Genomic DNA, 18683 nt, shown 5'->3' with positions numbered 1-18683 from the left:
GCCGCCGCGCTCGGCTGGGATGGCTCAGACCTCGCGCTAATTACCCTGATGATTTCTGCAAGCGCGTGGCGGAACCGGCGGCACTCCCAAAGGCTCTCCTCGTGCCAGCGCCCCAAGAAATCGCAGGGTTATGTCCTGATTCTCCTCCCCAGCGCGGCTCCAAACCAGCTCGGTCCCTGCCTGTGTTTCAGAAACGCTTTACCTGCCTGCACGCTGTGGTCCCTCCAGCTCAGGAGCAACTTATCTAAAAGGCAAGATGCGATTTGGAGAGAAAGGCAAAGGAGAAGGAATGCAACCACGGCCTGAGCTGTCTGCAGAGAAGAGGACCAAAAAAACCCACTTTAAAGTCACCAATAGCTCATTTACCAACTCCACAGAAAACCAAAGAGCTTAAAATCTCATGAAGCAATTCCAAGAACACCCCCACAGCATCGCTCGTTCATTCAAGTCCTTTGCAAACCTCATGAAGAACGAACTGGATTCGCACTGGGGAGAACAGGGGTCAGGGGTGAAAGCTGACAAATCTCAGCGGCCAAGATGCCCAAGCGCCTGCTCGGCCACCCCCACCAAGCTCCACCTTGGTCCAGCATTCAGTGAAACAAAGCGACCCGGAGCGTATTATCAAAGGAAAAGCCACGTGGTTTTGTTTTGAGGCTCCAATCAGTTTACAGCCGTACTTCTGGCAACGAATCCCTCTGTCCATGGCCTTTGATGCAACCTCTTTCCAGCTGGGGTCTGCAGTTGGGGTTTCCATGACACGTCTCAAGGCGACGCTGCCCTCCCTGTCCCACCAAGGCTTCCTCTGGGCACACGGGTAGGACATCTAGAGAGGTTCCTTATTGGCCATGCCAACCAGTGAAAGGGCAGAGCCAAACCGCTGAAGCTCTCCCACAGATCCAACCAAGGGGCATCTACCCCAGCACATGGCCGCGGGGGCTACTCCCCACGGACCCCACCGAGTCAATCACACTTCAGGAGTAAGCCACGAAATCATCTCTTTTCATCTGTATTTCATCCTCGGGCAGCAGATGGAAGCCTCCGGGCTCCCAGGAGGACAGGCAGCCACCACGGGGAAGGGTCAGCACGGAGGCTACAGAGCCGGCACTGCTCACGGTAGCGCGTTTGTTTGAAAAGAGCAAATATGTTAACAATTAGGGAAAGGAAACGCTGAAAGGCTGCCTTGTTAATTAAGGGACTTGCTATCAAAGGACTCATTAAAAGCTACTGAAACGGAATGGTTGTTAAAATAAATACCCATTAATCTTAACGCGCAATCAGGAATACGCTGCCACTACCCACCTCGCGGCGGGGGGGGGGGGAGAGGGGGCTCCTCAGCATACACCTACCGCTGCCAGAGCCGCGGCGGTGGCCACCAAGCAGAGGCTCCCAGAAGAGCCCCGAGCAGGTTGTCCAAAGGACCTCATCCCACCGCCCTGCAGGAGCACCTCTGCCTTCCTTGGGGAGGAACCTGCCGGTGCCTCCTGCTTTTCGCTCAGCCAAAACCTGGGTGCCATGAGGCCACTGAAATGCAAACGAAAGTCCTGTGGTTGCACCGAGAACGCTTCCACCAACTCCCCGAGGAATCAATGCAGCTTTTTCACAAAAAGCAAAGCCCGACAGGTTTCAAACGGTCACAGCGCCTCCGAGCATTTTTAATTTTTTACCACCAACAGAATTTCTTTTTAATGTGCAACAAGCGTCGGGGCTGATGCGATCTCGACGCGCAAGTCCGTGGGCTTCATACAACAGAAAAGTGGGCCAAACAACTGGAATTCCTCAATATGGAATGTCCACTTTTCCACAAAGACCACAAGTCGCCCCAATGATTTCGACACTGAATTTGCTGACTTTCCCAACTCACAACGCAATACTGGTGGAATGTTTTGCACAAGATGGAAACACGATGCTGTAATAACGAGTAACTGTTCGGTGGCATAAACCCCAGAATAATCCCAGTGGATACTTTCTGTGCAGGCACAGATGAAGACTTCAGACCCTGCAGACCCCCAGTCATGATCTCCTCCTGCCCCAGACACCTCTGGACTGTCTGTCCTTGCTGCCCGCAGCACTGAAGCCCCAAATCTCACTAAACCGTGAGCAAAATCAGTAAATCAGCTCTGCTAACTCTCGAGAGGAAAGTTTCCTGGCTTGCCCGTGCCACCCTGATTTGCCAGGTTCTTAACACCACCCTGATGCGTTTTTAAATTATTTTTTAATTGCCTTTTTCTTTAAAAAACAATTGTCCTGCCATCACTGAAGATGGCAAAAAAAAACCCCAAACCATTACCCAGATACATTAACACATCCCAAAGAGTGAAAACAAATGTGCAATGGGTACTCTGGCCGTTTTAAGAAGTTTACTTAAAAACCAAACCTCTCATTAATTGCCCAGAAATCTATTTTCAGTTTTGACCAAGCGGTTTTGTGGGGGTGTTTGGTTGGGGTTGGGTTTTTTTTTAATCCTTTTCTTTGTTTTGGTTTAGTAGTTTGGGTTTTTTTTTTTAAAAATCCGTGCATCACCGCTCAGTACCTTGCGAATAAAAGTGAACGTATCCAGGACAAAGAGGACCAGGAGCAACAAATGAGAGCCCTAAGCAAAACGGACGGTCAAGAAGACCTCCCCGCGTGGACCAAGGCTGCAGGCTGGTATGTCAACACCACCCCAAACAGGCTGGTCTCCAAAGACGCCCCCGCTGAAGGCAGGATCTCAGCTGGCATCGATGACCAGCTTGGCCACACCAGCCTCTACGGGTGCATCTCTGAGGGCGCAGAGAGGCAACGGCACAGGGAGCGCGATCCGAAACGAAAGCTTGTAAATACAGACCCACACAGGATGGGATCACACGGAGCCAGTGGAGGGAGAAGGGGCAAGGGAGCCTCCTGAACTGATGTTCCTTTGTTAGTGGCCTTGGAGAACTGAGGAGTTTGAGGGAAAAGTGGAGAAAGCACCTGCCCCGGTGTTTAAAAGACAGAGCATGCTGCTCTAGAGAACCGCAGGATACCGCAGCTAAACCAAGCCCAGATTAAGGCACGAGAAGGGAAGCAACCGTACGGAGTTACCGCGCAACAGCACGAGCGTCAAACCACGGGAACAATCCAGATTAGCAAACAGAGAAGTTCTTTTTTCTAAGAAGTTTTATGTTTAATATAAAAGGAGAATCAACGCAGTGTCTTTGTCCAGGAGATGATTAGCCTCATTAAGCGCGACCCAGTCAGACAACACATCCCAGAAAATCAAACCCATCCCTGAGAGCCTCAGAGCAGGCATCAAGACAGCAACTCTGAATTAGTTAACTGTATCTACCTGGCTTTGCAGCACCCTTATTAAGAAGAAGAAATCACTTTTTCCTCCCCCAGTTGTTTGTGTTATGGAAAGAGGACGAAAGCAGACTGGTTCCTGGTTTCCAGCAGGGAATGTGCTGTGGGCTGAGCCCTGCCACTTTGCATTGGACGTGACCCACGTGGGACGTGAGAGGTGACTGATGTGGGAACGGTCGCTCACTGCTTTCCGCCGCTGTCAAGCTCTGCATTTGATGTCTGGCTCCGTGAAGCCATCCCAGGAGCTACACCCTGAAGGCAGCGCGCCGATGTACGGGCTTGGAAAAAGGCAACTGGCACCGAGCTACACGCTGACGTTCACGGGGGTTTGAAATTTGCCACGGAAAGGAAGAAACCTTCCGGCCAACCAGAGAAGGTGGGGGATCAGCAACGTTTGTGGGCGAGGGCTCCTGAGCACAGAGCAACGCCTGTTGGGGGAAGGGACGCTCCCCAGCCTCGGACCCCCGTCAGGTCGTCATATTACCTGACGGTTACAAGGCGGAAGGTTTCCTGGCGCCCAGCCTTAGGGAAGGAGAAGCAATGACTGCACACACGTTTGAGGAAGGTATTTCTGATTCCATGCCCAGCTGGGACCCATTGGAACAGTCAACGGCATCGCCTTCATGTCAACAGCCTCCCTTCCAAGAGCGGCAAAACCCATCCTGCGGCTCGCAGGGAACGGGACAGGCATCTGTGCCCTGGTTCACCCGGAATAAGAAGAGCAGGATCTGCCACGCCAGCAGCGACCCGATGAACAACGCTTTCTGGTTGAGGAGGAAGACCAATGCTCCGTGCAGGAGGAATTGCAGGCGTTGCTCCCCTCCCCTCTACACCTGATCACTTGGGCTGGGAGCAGGGCAGGTCGTAGTCGTTTATGGAAGAAGCTTCGGAGCCATTAGCAAAACACCAGATTTAAACACAATCATCACCACCGTGTCGTAGCCTTTTCCCAGTGAAACTGGGATTTTGGTCTTCTGATGACTTTGACCACCCCTGTCATGCAATAGCTTGGTTCAAGAGACACCACTGAAATATCTCAGGCAGGTTCACCATAGCAGACCTAGGAAGAGCGACACCTTAAAGCAGCGCCAACACAACTTCAAGTGAAATTTGTCTCGTGCAAAGGCCCACTCACCTGAAAAGCTGAGGAGCGAAAAGAGCAGTTGCTCCAGCCAACCTGGAAGGCCACCATCCTCGGCCTGAAGTGGGATCGCTTTCAAACTCACGCGAAAGCTGAGCGCGAGCCCATGTTTAAGTGGCTGTCTTCCAGAGGTATGTAAAAAAATCGACGGGGTGTCATTTTCAGAAGTAAACATTTACCACTTACATTCTATTTTGAGCATTAAAGGGAAAACAGGCTGTCACAGATACGGCAGCAAGACAAACACATGGCAAAGCTGAACGCCCAACAGAAGCTGAGAAGCAACCAGACAAATAAAAAAGAAACAGGGGGAAAAAAAAAAGCAAATACAGCAATTATCCTCACCACACAAAAAATAAACCAGCCAGTTGCGCCGGCCACGGCAGCCCAATACAAACCCCTCACTTTCCAATAAAAGAGGAAAAACCGTAACGGTTTGGCTGCGTCGAAGATGCCCAAGGTCAACAGCTGGAGGCTATTTTGGCTGAAGCTGGTGGGAGACTCGAGGCTCTCGTAGGGAGCAGCACAGCAGAAATCACACCGCGGGGGATGGTCACAACCAGCTCCCACAGACAGATCGGAAAGTGCTTGGCTTTTTTTTTTTTTTCCCATAATGTTATTTTATTGTGATTTTCGCTTGGTGTTGGGTTTTTGGCTCTTCTGTGAAGTAACCGGCTCCACGGCAAGGTTTTTCCTACGTGGGCACCAAGGGCTCCGGGCACTACGAACCGGGTCTCTTACAAGCAGGAGCGAAGACACCCAACAACAAAAGCACAACTCAAGGATTTGGTAACCAGGATATAGAAGGATCTGGGATAAGAGCATGCACAGGAACACAAGATTTTTCCCTCGCTTTGACTGCGCTGTCAAAAGTCAACAAGCAACATCTCCTTTTTTTTTTCCTTAAAGAGGAAAATAAATAAATAGAAGGAAGGGCAGGGGGTGGAGAAGGGAAGTACCTCGGGACACAGCTGTTAGGACTGAGCACGGGCAGTTTCTTTGAAGCCATACAGAGGCGCGAGCACACCCCACACCCCCCCCACACCCCCCGGGCAGAGCTCTTCTGTAGAAGCTCAGCCGTTCGCAGCAATGCTGGGAAGCTGCTGGGTTTTTTCTTGTCCATATGCACATATGCAAAAAAAAAAAAAAAACACAAACCAAAAAACCCCAGGAAATCGAGGATTCCAAGATCTACGTCTTTTTCCTTGCACACCATCCAAACGCATGGCAGGATATTTTTAATTATCCGCTTTTTAAAAGTCTAGAGCGTGGAAACAGTTGTGAGCAGAGCCTGGACTGGGGCATCCAGCTGCTGCCTGGTCTCCTGAGACGCTTCAGAGGGACCTTCACACCGCACACGGGCGGGAAAGCGCTCCTGCCCGTCCAGGTTAGGCCTATGACAGCATTAGGCTTCGAGGAACACTAGGAATTACACGCTTTGTCCTGGTTAGCCACTTGATTTAACGCTCACGAATCACACAACCACCTGATCCTGGCTCTCCCACCAGGCTGGAGGTTCAGCCCGTGGCGTCAAACTCCCGTTCCAAATCTGCTGCCTTCCACTTCCTTCACACGACCCTCTTTTTTACACAATAAAAGATAAAAACGCCCCATCTACCTGCTCTCCAAACACTCCGTGCTGCCACGAGCTGCACTGCAAAGGCCTCCACCGCCTTGTTGGTGCTGAGAAACGGCACCACGAGATGGGGAGGTGCAGGGCCCAGGAGGGAAGCAGCCACCAAAACCCACGCAAAACCCAAAATCCATGGGCAGAGCACCTCACGACAGCTCAAACCACTTCTCCTTCCCCCAGAAGGTATCTCCACAGCGTGCCTCAACACTCCCGGCCTGGCAGCAGAAGGGAACCCTAAACGGAATTGTACAAACCTGGAGCGCTTGACTTGCCACGGTGGCAGTTGGGCAGCCTCTTCCCAGCCCTAAATTGTTATTTTTTGACACTTCAATGAGTCTCAGAGCAAACACGAGCAGCAGACCAACACAGGGCAGTGCTGTAGACTCACTGCAACCCCAGGGAGAGGACGGCGACCCGTGGACCTGCTGGGTGGGCTTGGACAAGGCACACGGGCTGGACGCTCCCCAATTTCCTTCTCCTCCCCCGCTCACCACTTGGGTCTCCACAAAGATCATTCACCTCTGAAAAAGACACCAAGACCCTGCAACAAGAGGCGTCAAGGAAAAAAACACGGCGCTCCAACAGCGGAGGCATCTCAGCCTGCAAAGGAATTAAACCCATAAATAACCTGCATTTAACGAGGCTCTACACGGACACCAGAAGCATGAAGCAGCCCTAATCGTTCTCGGTCCTGTCTGTGCCTCCTCACCCCGGAGCGAGGCTCTCGCCCGGCCCCTGTGCCCACGGGCTGCGACTTTCCGAGTTACTTGACGCAAACCAGAGCCGTGGCCCGACCGTGATCGGAGCGTGCGGATCCACCACTGGAACGAACGAGGCAAAAAAAAAAGGACCAAAAAACAAATGACATATTTCATCCTCCTCTTTTGTGGCTTTTATTTTCTTTTGTATTCGCTTTGGGAATAACATTCTTTCCATTGGGAAGAGCCTGATTTTCCATTAAATACAAAGCAGCTGCCATTTTGGAAACAAAAAGTTGATTAAATACAGACTTTTTTTTTATTTTTTCCCTAACGTACAAAGAGCTAGGACCACGCTTCTTTCTGCTGATTTATCAGGGCAAAGCATCTGCCAGTTATGGCAGCAGGAAGACTCAGAGCGAACGGAATTGCTTCAGCTTGGCTATATAATTTTATAATGATAATTCGATGTCATAAATAAAAGGGGAAAGATCTCGAGGCTTGGAGCACAGCACGCTGCACGCATCCTCACGGCAGAGCCCTCTGGCACGCTGACACTGAGGGTTTCTCACCCTTTGCACACACAGGGATGCCCCCGATTCCCCGTTTACGCAGATCTCTGCTTGCCGAGATGCCGAAGGAAGGGCCGGCATGTCACCGTGACGTACGGCCGCCTGTTGGAAACGCAACTCTTGCATGACTTAAGGCCCAGATGTTGAACAGACTGGAAAAAAGGATGAGCTCAAAACAAAAAAAAACCCCACCAAACCCCAAACCCCACCAACTCACTCCATTTCCACTCCATGAGCCATCAACGCCCAATTTGGGAGATTTTTTTTTTCTTTTTCCCCAAGCAGAGCTGATGACCGAGTGTCCAACACAGGCGGCGTTCGAAACTTCAAGTCGTTGTCTATTTTACCAAAATCTAAATCTTCCATTAAATTTCTGGTTTCAATGTTGAGATGTTATAGTTGAAAAACCGAGAGACGAAAAAGATGGATGCTGAAAGCTGTAGAAATTACCGTTACCTTGTTTTCTAGTTAACCCGTTGGGTTCTCCTTATTTATTGCCCTTCATGAAGCACCATGAAGACAGACCACGGCGACCACAAGAAATCTGTAAGGATCTGCTCTTCTAAATGTTTTTCTTGCCCTCTCTTGGTATTACACCTAACCTAGGCTGCGAGATCCAGCGAGAATATTATCTCTGTGTAAAGACACCCCCCCCGTGACGGTCACGAAAGGACGCGACCTTAACTGCAGCCACTTCACGCCAACCGCACTCAACCACGCTCACGCAGCTACCGGCTCCGAATGATGGGCACGAGCTCCCAGCGCTTCTCCGTGCCACCTCAACTCAAGCGAGCTCTGCACAGGGACCCCGAAGGACACGGCACTTGAGGACACTGCCCATCGCGTGGGCTCCTCTAGGGCAGGGGGGGGTCTCCTTCTGTGGGGAGGTTAAGGAAGATAGCGGGGGGCAGATGTGGCGTCCACCGACGTTCCTTGGCACGTTCGCAACTTAAGAAGAGCCTTACAAAATTTCAGGTTGCCAGTGGATGAAAAAAGAGGAACGCATAAAATTGCAAAGTCTGTTGTTTTGCTCAAATTCGAGCCTAAAGGAAAAAAAAAAAACAACAACCCAACAAACCATATTTTAACTTCTGTTAGGGTTTTTGGAAGGTACACGCTGGGGCTCTGGTGCAGGAGGCAGCAGGCACGTTTGAATTCCTTACTCTGAGGATGGATTTCCGGCTGCCAAATTCCCCGTACTGCACACTGGATTTTTGGTGTACGTACGTGCACGCAAAAGTAAGCACAAAACAGCTTTATAAATCTCAGTTTGTAAAATACAAATCAAAGCCAAACATGCCAAGGTGACTACACAAAGGGAAGCCATACCTAGGGAAGCGTGCACACCCTGGTTTAAAGGATTTATGGGACTGGGCATTTTAGCTTCAGTTAATTTTCCAAGTGCTGAAAGCAGACAAGAAACCATGTAATTACAAGATAACTTGGCTTACCCAGATTTGAGTTAACTAGCGCTCCCGGGTTAATCAGAGGTCAGCCTTCTCCCCAGCCAGCAGAGCTAAATCCACCGTATTTGAATGCTTTACTCTTGCTTTAAAGCGCCCATTAGTTCTTGCTTCGACCCCTTCATTTTGGGAAGTATTTGGGATTTTGGAGACACTTGAGAAGAGCAGGAAAGTAAAGCGCAGCCACCAGACCACACAGCCACCCAGGCGCTGCTCCAGTCACCAGCCCATCCCCTCCCGCCCAAGGCACCCTCGTTTTAAGGGCAGTTTGCCCAACCTTCAGGGCACGCGGGTCCGAGCAATCCCCCAAGAGACTCGGATCATCTCTGGAGAGCAGAGGAAGCCCCCAGAGGGACGGTACAGGGAGGACTGTGGATGCTGCCCATGCCCTGTCCGTGTCTGCATCCAAGGCAACTCGCTTTTTGTAACGTGTGTCTGTATCTGCAACACCAAGAAACTTCCAGGATTAGCCACAACTACTTCCCACCGGACGTTTTAAACTCCGTCACAATTACTCCTTTGTCCTGCTCTCTGGTGCAATCAGACTTTTATTTTTCAATCTCGTTTAGACAGACAGATTAGTGATTTATTTCCACCAATTAACACAAACTACCTAGAGAACAGAAAATTAGAAGGGTTAAAAGGAAAATTAGAATCCGTTGCAGTTAAAAACAAAACCAACTAAGAGCAGGCTAGCAAAGTCCCACCATATAAAGGGATTACTCCATTCCTGACCCTTTCCAGGGGACCGCCAGGTATTATTTTTCATTGATTTACCTTAATGAAACTAATGCACCCCTCTCCATAGGAAGCTGACTCCATAGCTGTCTAGGCACTGGATTCAATTAAAGAAATAAATACATCTGGCTTCTAAACAGTTGAAAGTCTTGCCAAGCCAGAGGCAACCCCGGTTTCTGCATCTGTCTCTCCCAGGGTACGCCCTAAGGACACCGCGTAGGACGGGCGACATTCAACACCGCTCCTGGAAACCCGCGGCCGCGGGGGGATGCCCGAAGCATCCCTGCCTGCTCCCGCGGCCCTGCCAGCAACCGAGCCGCGGCTTTGATGGGAGCTGGCCTCAAATTGCTTTAACAAGGCTCTTTCTTTCCAGAAGCTGGCGTTGATTTGAGACCTCGATGTTGACTTAGAAACCCCCCAGGTGCCCGGAGCCTGCAAATACTCAAGGCTTAGCTACGCTCAGTTTCCAGGAAAAGGGGTACAAGCATCCAACCGCGGCACGGAATATCAATACTACCATGGCAGCTCGGCATTAAAATGAAGAGCAGGGATTAAAGGTGGAAAAGCAGAAGCTGGGGTAGAGGCTACATCTCCGCGCCGGCCGCGTCTCCCACCGCACAACCGCGTCGAGCAGGGCTGCGCCGACACAGAAACGAGGCACGCTTTGCTCGCACGTGCCTTGGCTTGCAGACATGGGAACAGAGGAAACAAGGTAGCCTGAGAGCACTTTGTTTGCCATCTATCCATGGAAATGCCGCAGCTTTTTTTCTCCCGCACGTGAAACAAGCAGAAATGACAACAATTAGAGGGGTTCGTTGAACCAGAAGGCAGGTCCGAAAGGTCTCCTTCGTTTTCTTTGGGCTCATTGCCTAATCCAAACAGGGAGGATAGTGAACGTCAGGAACCCACACGATTTTCTGGATAAAATACTATTCTCCCACTCTAGCCGGAGGGAAGGCTTAGAGGCCTGAGCCCCGGGTCGGAGCACTTAGACCAGGAGGAACGTCAGGCTGAAATCCCCAGGGGGGATTTGTCTGAACAAAACACAGGGAGCGAGGGGGGATTTTACAAAGGTCTTTTCTCTTTCAAGCAGAGGCTGAAGATCCCATCATGCTTTCCCTAATAACAGGCATTTCCCCTAATTCCCCGCACATCCAGGGATGCACGGGGGATAAAAGGAGCCAGTTAAACGCGACATGCTCTAAAAGCAACCATTTAGCAACAGCATGCTTGTGAGCGACCTGCCTGGAAGGAAACCCCTTCCCTTGGTCTCTTATTTATCCTGTTGATTTAAACTTCTAGTCAAGCTTTTCCTTTCCGACACTAAAGACCTTTTCTGGTTCAACTCGCCCTCTAACATCTGAGGTGCAAGCAGAGCAGACCAAACGCGCACGACACGCAGTCTTGTACTCACCGACATTGTAGAGTGGACATCTACATCCCCCTACAGAGGACAACACAGGGAGTTTAAAGTCAAATGCAGAAGACAGCAAAGCAACAGCGAGAAAGGCAGAGAGGTACACATCGGTCATCGCCCGTAGGCGCCTGCAACCCATCCACGCTCCAGCCGAGGCACCGGCTGGTTGGCAGAGTAATTAGTATTAAAAAGAGCAAAATACGGGTTGTTCCTTGAACCTGGTCTAAGGAGGATGAGGAGGAACTCAAAGTACCACAAGACCATTTTTACTGCTATTAAAGACGCTCTGCAGGTCAACATCCACGTGCCTCAGCTCTCCCACCTGTCGGATGGAGGCGACGGATGCCAAACCCCAGCAAGTGACACCGGGGATCGGCTCCGGCGAAACTTGCTCAGCTCTTCTGAGGGCAAGGGGACATTAGCTAAGCACAGACAGGACTCGTGCAAATCTAGAGGAGGTGTCTCTGGCGCTCATATGATGCTTTCCTGACAGTGATTTTCCACTTGGGTCCCTCCCAACGTGGCCAAGGCTGCGGTCGGTGCAAAGTTCAAGGCATTTTACTTCCACGCACAGTGTCTTGCCTTTTTAAATATTACAGAGGGATCTGGCTTTTTAAATAAAAACGCAGGTAATCGTTCCCTTTAAAAGGAAAACAAACACTTCCAAAGCTCTTTCTACCACAGCAAGAGCTGCCGGGGCTGGCGTATTTATTTGCAACTGGGAAGAGATGCCAATACGGTGAATCAGGCAAAAAGGTTGCAGGAGGCAGAGCGGCCGCGGCGTTCGCGCAGCTCCAGCTGAAATCTGTGCCTGCCATCTGGCAAAAATAAGCACAGAAGGCGGGGGGGAAACAGAAAAAAACCCACCAAACCACCACCTCCAACCCAAAACCCCCTCTTGCAGGGAGTTCACGCTGAACTGCTCAAGACGACAGAGGTTACGAGTTTGTTCGATCGCTGAAAGATTGCTTCCCCTTCCCGGGTCAGCATCACCTCTTGACCTGCCCTGATTACCTTCCAAAGGAGGTTATCAAGATACAAGACTAACAGAGGATTAAAGGAAACTTAAAATAAAAACAAAACACCCCCCCCCCCTTCCCCCAACTTTGCTCCCCTCCCCCAAGAAAACATCCTTGCTTTGTTAACCTGACAGTTCACCGTAGGTGTTGACACAACCCTCCATCTTTGAGAAGCTTAATGTCAACAAATCAGTGTGTTTGGAGTAGCCCTGTCAATGCGATTTACATTAACTTGTCTAACAAGAAATAAAAACAACAATCAGCCATCAAAGACAAAAGGCTTTTTCAGTCATTCTTTTAAAAGTATTACGCTGGAAATGTTAATTTTTAAGGCCATGGCCCTTTACTTGCTGAAAACCAGAAACCACCTTTTTTTTTTTTTTCCTAAAATACTTTTTTTTTTTTCCCCCAAAGTATTTTTTTTTTCTTAAAAAAATAAAAAGTATTTTCTTTTAAAGGAGGCCCAAGCATCCCGTGTTAATAAGCTCAGCGGCAGCAGTAACCGACTCTCCCTGGCTAACGCAGGAAGAGGGCAGCCTTGAAGCCAAATGTTAATTGTGCTTTGATTTCCACCAGCGGGTTATTTGCTTTGAGCCATTTTGGGCACTTAGCGGAGCATTTTCGAATTGTGGCTCTCAACCACCATGAAAATTTCACCCAGCACTGGTATGGCCCAAAACCCCGTTCGCTTCACCACGAACCTTCCCTCCCCGCCGGCACACGCTGTACCCACCACCGCGCCTGTCGCAGACGGGGAGGGGCTCCGCGTCCCGAAGCAAAGCTGCGGAAAGCAAATCGATTCCAGGGGTTCCTCACATCGAGCTGTTTCCACCACCTCCCATAATGTCGACCCTGATGCTCTAAAGGAAAAATCAGGGATTGCAATCCCTGCTTGAACACCGGAGAAATTGGAGACTCTTTAGGCCACTCTATGGGCCAGGACTAGCTTTGGTCTGGGTTATTCTTCCTGCTTGAGCAGGGGGGTTGGACCAAATGACCTGCTTGCCCAGAAAGGTGGTAGAAGCCCCATCCCTGGAAACATTCAAGGTCAAGTTGGACGGGGCTCTGAGCAACCTGATCTAGTTGGAGATGTCCCTGCTCACTGTAGGGGGGTCAGCCTGGATGATCGTCAAAGGTCTCTTCCAACCTGAACCATTCCACGAGTCTATGGCCTCCAGAGGTCAATCCACCTCAACCATTCCGCGATTCCCCCCAGTAAAAACAGGAAAAATCCAACCTCAGGTATCCCAAAAGGGAAACGCAAAACCTAATGCCCAAATCTTGGCTCAGAGTTGCCTTTCAGCTTGCTCAGCTTCTCGGCTCCTCTTCACCCCCCCCCCCCCCCTCCGAAACGTTGACTTGAGTCAACCGGACCCCTCCAAGGCCACTTGATCTGCCTCGCGGCAAGCCGGAGCCTTGACCCCAGCAAGGTTTCCTGCAGACGGGCAGCTCCATCCGAGACAATGGGATTACTCACACCCGTCACGTTAAGGAGGCGCCTGCATTTTTGCAGGCTCAGGACTTTCGGCTCCATTCTATTACAGGACAGAGCTTTTTGTTGGGGTAATTTCAGCACGGTAACTGCCGACATGCCCAGGCTGAGTTTCTTTGATCAGCAGGTGAAGGTTTTTCTTGGTGTAATTGCTGTTGTGACAAAAGGCAGGTGAGTAGCTCAGCTCCTGCCACTTAGTCATCTCCTGAGACTGCCACTCTTTCCTTCCAAAAAACCTGCTGCCAGTTCCAATACCAGGAGGAAGCTTTTCACTTTTTAAAAATTGGGTGAATTCAACATGAAGGTCCCTGATTATCAGCTCTGGAAGACGGGAGCGTTTCCAATAGCAAAGGACACGAGAACAGCAAGGGACAGTGTTGCACGGAGTCCATGGCTGCCCCCTCCCTGGCAGGGCTCAAGGCCAGGCTGGATGGGGCTGGGAGCGACCTGCTCCGGTGGGAGGTGTCCCTGCCCGTGGCAGGGGGGTTGGAACTGGATGGTCTTGAAGGTCCCTTCCAGCCCAAACCATGCCGTGATTCTATGAATGAGAAAATGTTCCAAAGATGCCCCTCCAAGGAGGGTGCACAGTCACTTGTTTTTCTTCATGAGCTACTGGCAGGGTGGAAATCCTGGATTTCAGAGCCGGGCCAGGCTGTAAGCTCACTTCAAACAGGGCAGCAGCTCCTCTGAGATCACACACTACAGCGCGCATGATTTGGGCTGGATTCAGATCAGCTCTATCTTGCCCCTGGCAATGCTGCAACACCCTCTTTTAGTTGTAATTCACCCTTTTTGGAGATAGTTCCTTTCCCCCTCGAACCCTTCTCACTCTTTCCTTTCACAAATGAAGCTCATCCCACGTTTTTGGTGCTTTCACAAACGTCTCTGTCATTTTTCTGCATTGCTTTAGGCAGACGTGGGCTTCTACATGCTTTGTCTGCCACGTTTCACTTAGCAAAGTGCAGAAATTTCATCGTGTTCCTAAACAAGCCATTGGAAAAAGGCCCTTGAGCCCTACAAGAACGAACCAGCAGAGACACCAAAGGAGCTGGGTGCCTTTTAGATGTAGGCTGATTCTTCCTGACTTGCTCTCACCCACCACTGCCTTGCAAGGGTACGCAGGGACCCATCAGCAATGTGACAGCACCTTCATAGCACTCCTCTAAAGGAAGAAACTTCAATATATACCAAAAAAATCCCAGACCTACATCTCCTACAACCCATTGAACCCAAACTACAGCTTCCCAAAATCAGATGGAAGCAGCTGGTGGACTCTCCTCCCCTACCTCACAAGGCTGTCGGGAGGATCAGTGCTGCGCAATGCTTTGACGATAAGGTGCTGCACGGGTGCTGGTTAACAGCACCAGCACGTTAGCCGGCACCATGGCAAGCTGCAGGCAGCCTTCTTCTCAGCTGAGTCCTTTCTAATCCAGTTCTGGAAGAGAAAAGGCTGCTTCAATCTGTCTCCATCCTTTTTAGACCAATTAGCTGCCCCTCCCAGTCTCCAAAACAATTTTTACTCACTCAAGAAGGAAACATTAATATTTAAGGAAGATAAATCACTCCAGGTCCATCTCATAAATCATTGTGGGCATCTCTCCCCATCCTCATCTCTCCTGCCAGCCGTGCTTCACGCTCTGGTGCAGAGACCAATCTCCCTGTCAAATTCCCTTACTTGCTTGTGTAAGTACTCCCAGTATGATTTGTGGACGTGGTCTGCAGGTGACAAACCACCCCTGTGCAGCCACATCTCCCTTTTTAAGGAGAAATCCAGCAGTTGAGGAATCCAACCACCTCCAAGCACCTCCAGACTCCAGAGGGCACCGGCCCCACACCTCCTTGCATGGCCACCAGCCACGCCGCTCAGCGCTGCCAACGGGGGGGGACGTTTTAGCCATAAACCCGGCCTGAACAAGAAGGTGGCTGAAAGCCCTTCCGACCTCTCCCCACAGGAGGCAACGCTCTATTTAGCAGTCTGTTCCAGTGACAATGGAGCCAAGAAAGCACCTTCTCCTCAACAATACCTCCAGATAACAGAGAATCGGGAAAGCCACTTCCATTCCTCTTTTGGTGGCTTCTCCATCCACAGCAAACCAGTCCTCATTTCCATCCTGCTACCAAATCTTCCCGCTGTGACACAGAAGGCCACAGACACGAGCCATGCAGAAGGCTGCACAGTTTTGGGGCTCTAACACCTCCTAAACCAGCTCTGGAGGGCTTGCACATCCTTCCAGTAGAGCAATCACAGCCGCATAAACAAGGAGAATGGAGCGAAGGAAACGGCCATTGTGTGTTATTTGTCTTTTCTTCCTGTTTATATCCGAGCTCATGAAAGAAGCCCAGTGCGTGCCCATGTACTACAATCCTGGGCACCCAGTAACAACAAATAAATAACAGTCCAGGAAAGAAGAAAGATCTGAAATTGCTTTTAGGACATGTATAGCGTTCAGTGGATTTGCTATTTCGAAATACCTGCTGACTGAAGGTACTCTTCAGTATATATATAACCATACAGCTCAGAACGAATGTTATTTAAAGGGGAAAAAAGCTGTTTGAGCAAAAACCAAACTCCCTGATGATTATATTTTGCCTATTCCACGGGACACTACTCAGCCAACTGCAAAAACCAACATGAAATACATTTTTTGATCGCAGTAACAGCATAAACACAGGCATATTTCAGACAGCAGAGAAAAGAAAGAAACATATGCTGCCTTCCAACAGAGCACTGTTTTGATGTAAGGCATCCAGTGACTTGACAAACATTTGGAAATGTATCTGCAGTTCAAATAATAGACACCCTTATACTGGGATCTTCCATTACGCTGAAAGTTAACACAGCTAAATATAGGTGGCTAGTGAGTTATGATCCTGCTTCTTCATGGTGGCCTGTGATATTTCCCCTGTTCACGTGTAAGCAGACTTGCAAATACTGGGGGAGACTCTCGCTGAAGCCCAACTTCTGGTAACATGGGAAATACTTGCTTTGAAAACAGATTTGTAAGACTTGACAGCTCAAGGCCCCATTTCCATCACACTCCATAAAGCTTGAGCAACCATCAGACACCCGTGTGCTCCCCAGACCGAAAAAGAAAGTAAACTGGTGGAGGTGGCTTACCGGGAGGTGGGTGAACACAGCAAACGTGCTGCGTAGAAAGCCAATGAGATCTACAAGGTAGTCGCTGGCCTTGCTGCCCGGCTCCATGGCCATCCAGTCGTAGTCCGCCAGCTGCAAGAACTGGTCTATCTTCTGGTTCAGGTTAGTGTAAATCTCCTCCTCAGCAGCATGGCGGGCGTCCTGGGAAACAGGACAACGTCACTTGGGCTGGAGTCGCCCTACCGCAAGTCTACCCAAGTAACAGGACGTCAGATTGACCCAAACCTTCGCCCTGAAGGTAGCACAGGACAAAGCGGCAACTCTGCAGCTGCTACAGCCTCGCGTTGGCTCAGACTGGTGGGACACGTGCCACTAGGTCACTGGTAGGCAAGAACAAGCTGGTGTCTGCCTCTGGTGCAACCCAGGGGGCTAACCTTGTGCAGGATGGCAGAGAGTGAGATGGGAGAGGAACGTCCTGCACGGAAAAAGGCTGAGACCCACCAAACTGCGGGCAGGTACGGGGTGCAGGAGGGACACCCTGCCAGAATAAGGGTAGGAAGACTCACCCTTAGGCCAAACAGGTCGATAATGCCAGAAGGAACAACAAACGGAATTCCCTGGGGACGAGGGCCCTTAGTCTCTCGCTGAGTTATCCCACGGGCAAACCTCACCTAACCGATTCCCTCCCGCTGCTCAAGTCCTCGGCGCTGTTCCCATCTCCTGCTCTCCAGCCAGGGGATGCAACTCAGACACCCCACGGTTGAGCTGATTATGGCCTTAACATTGCATAAAAAGTATCTGGGTAGACACTCCTGGGTTATGATTTAAAGACTGAAAGACTGGGAAGTCCAGCAGTTTCTGCCAGCCCTGATTTTTAGGCGATAATGCTAAAAGGAGTGGAAAGATACAGAAACATTACGTTTTGAAAATCTATTCTCCTCTTGGGTGAAAGAGGAGAGCTTGGGTTCACGGCCAGACGTGTGTAACACCGTACGGCGCTCAAACAGCAAAATGAAAATTCATTTAAAAAAAAAAAATAATAATCAGGCTTTTGTTTAAAAGCTGCTTAATCCTTTAGATAATAAGTGCTGCAGTCACAGCCTGTAAATTAGGGCTACAAAGGCTCACGATCTAGACAGAAGTAGTGCTCCGAAGGACAAACCCAAGAGCCAGTCTGATGGTGCAAGCGTCCCAGATATGACAAAACTACCTTTCAGCTCAGCTCAGCCCCCTGCATTCACACATCCACACCCACACGCCCCTGGAAAGCAGAGACTCTCCAACCACACACCAACAGCGGAGGTGGATCTCCCAGCCTCCTCACCTTGAAGGTTGTGGTCCCGTAGAGTTTCGTAGTGTGGACAGTTTCTGGAAGTACATTAGTGATATTGGTTATGAATTCCTCTAGGAACTTGCAGGATTTCTCCAAATGGGTCGTATTTATAATAATCTGTACGAGCTGCAAAGGCAAAAAAAGGCGTTCAATCGTCGCGCTCCTGAAGCCAGGGACGTGCCAGGTTAATGGATGGCAATTTCTAAGAACTTCTGGCAAGAAAAGCTGACACTGTACAAACATACTACGCTTTGCTACACGCTCAAAGGCTCGCCTCCTTTAATAACACCAGAAACTTAAATAAAAGTCAATTTGGGGGGAAAAGCATTTCCCATGACAGCCACTAATACCACAAAAGATTATTTTTTTTTAGTGACCTTCCTACATTCAGCTGTCAGTCAGTGCTCATTTCAGCACAGTTCAAATACAACAGGCTTACAAAAAAAACGCCATGTCAAATCACAAGTCCTCTGTCTGCTAATGAACCCTAAATAACCCACATCTTGAGTGACACCGAACAACAGCGTGCTAAGGTATCGAACAAAGAAACCACAAGGCTTTACTCTTCTGAGGGAAGGTTTTACTCTTCTGAGGGTGGTGTGGGTGGACAGCAGGCCTCGCCCTGGTACCTTTTGGGTTATCAGACCCACCATTACCCGGGTCTTAACGGCGTCTTCTCAGCTGCCTGCCCGTGGCACTATCACAGGACGTTAAAGGCAACTACAGAGTAAAATCCTCTGCTGAAGTCACTCAGCCCAAACA

The 18683-nt window shown here is 50.0% G+C and overlaps 1 protein-coding gene across 5 annotated transcripts in view; it reads right to left on the bottom strand.

Annotated features, from left to right (window-relative positions):
- EXOC6B (exocyst complex component 6B) overlaps positions 1–18683 on the bottom strand; it is a 306693-nt gene that overhangs the window by 82953 nt on the left and 205057 nt on the right. For 2 of the 5 annotated variants that reach the window (XM_086463895.1, XM_086463894.1), the window contains exons 17-18: positions 17913–18047; positions 16610–16789 (exon numbers count right to left, since the gene is read on the bottom strand). In XM_086463895.1, coding sequence (XP_086320021.1) covers positions 16610–16789; positions 17913–18047 — 315 coding nt within the window. Of the gene's footprint in view, positions 1–10977; positions 11008–16609; positions 16790–17912; positions 18048–18683 lie in introns of all 5 variants that reach the window. The other 3 variants (XM_086463897.1, XM_086463896.1, XM_086463893.1) reach the window with 2 other exon arrangements.

This window comes from Leptosomus discolor, chromosome 4 (assembly GCF_034619465.1).
Source record: "Leptosomus discolor isolate bLepDis1 chromosome 4, bLepDis1.hap2, whole genome shotgun sequence".
In the NCBI taxonomy this organism is placed as follows: domain Eukaryota; kingdom Metazoa; phylum Chordata; class Aves; order Leptosomiformes; family Leptosomidae; genus Leptosomus; species Leptosomus discolor.
Note: the sequence above shows the minus strand (reverse complement) of the source record. Positions and strands in the feature narration are given on the sequence as shown.